This window comes from Schizosaccharomyces cryophilus, assembly GCF_000004155.1.
Source record: "Schizosaccharomyces cryophilus OY26 unplaced genomic scaffold supercont4.7, whole genome shotgun sequence".
Lineage (NCBI taxonomy): Eukaryota > Fungi > Ascomycota > Schizosaccharomycetes > Schizosaccharomycetales > Schizosaccharomycetaceae > Schizosaccharomyces > Schizosaccharomyces cryophilus.
The window spans coordinates 300,247-300,774 of NW_013185630.1; the positions used below are offsets into that span (position 1 = coordinate 300,247).

Consider the following 528-nt stretch of genomic DNA (forward strand, 5'->3'; position numbering starts at 1 on the left):
GTCGGGGTTATGCACCTGATACTGTGAAAGAGGCTGTTGAGGAAGGCGGAAAACCTTTGGATTTAGAAACAGGCCAAGATACTCAAGGCGGTGGTGTTGTTAAAGAAGCTCAAAATCCTGAAGAAGTGGAAAAGGAATTTGGTAGTATTGAAAGTGGACGTGACATTTTCAGCTGGAGAAATCTTAGTTATGATATTACTGTTAAAGGCGAAAAGCGACGATTGTTGAGCGGAGTTAATGGTTTTGTAAAGCCTGGAAAACTTACTGCCTTAATGGGTGAGTCGGGTGCTGGTAAGACTACCCTTTTGAACGTGCTTGCTCAGCGTGTTGATACTGGTGTTGTCACTGGTAATATGCTTGTTAACGGTAATCCTCTTGACTCTACATTCCAGCGTCGTACCGGATACGTCCAGCAACAAGATGTTCACGTTTCTGAAAGCACTGTTCGAGAAGCACTTCAATTCAGTGCTGCACTTCGCCAGCCAGCCTCTGTTCCTCTTTCTGAAAAGTATGAATACGTTGAGAGTG

The 528-nt window shown here is 44.3% G+C and overlaps 1 protein-coding gene across 1 annotated transcript in view; it reads left to right on the forward strand.

Moving 5' to 3' along the window:
• Positions 1-528, forward strand: part of SPOG_03329 (uncharacterized protein) — a gene marked incomplete at both ends in the record, with an annotated part of 5,574 nt that overhangs the window by 2,872 nt on the left and 2,174 nt on the right. Inside the window, one exon of the mRNA XM_013169742.1 lies at positions 31-525. Coding sequence (XP_013025196.1) covers positions 31-525 — 495 coding nt within the window. The remainder of the gene's footprint in view (positions 1-30; positions 526-528) is intronic.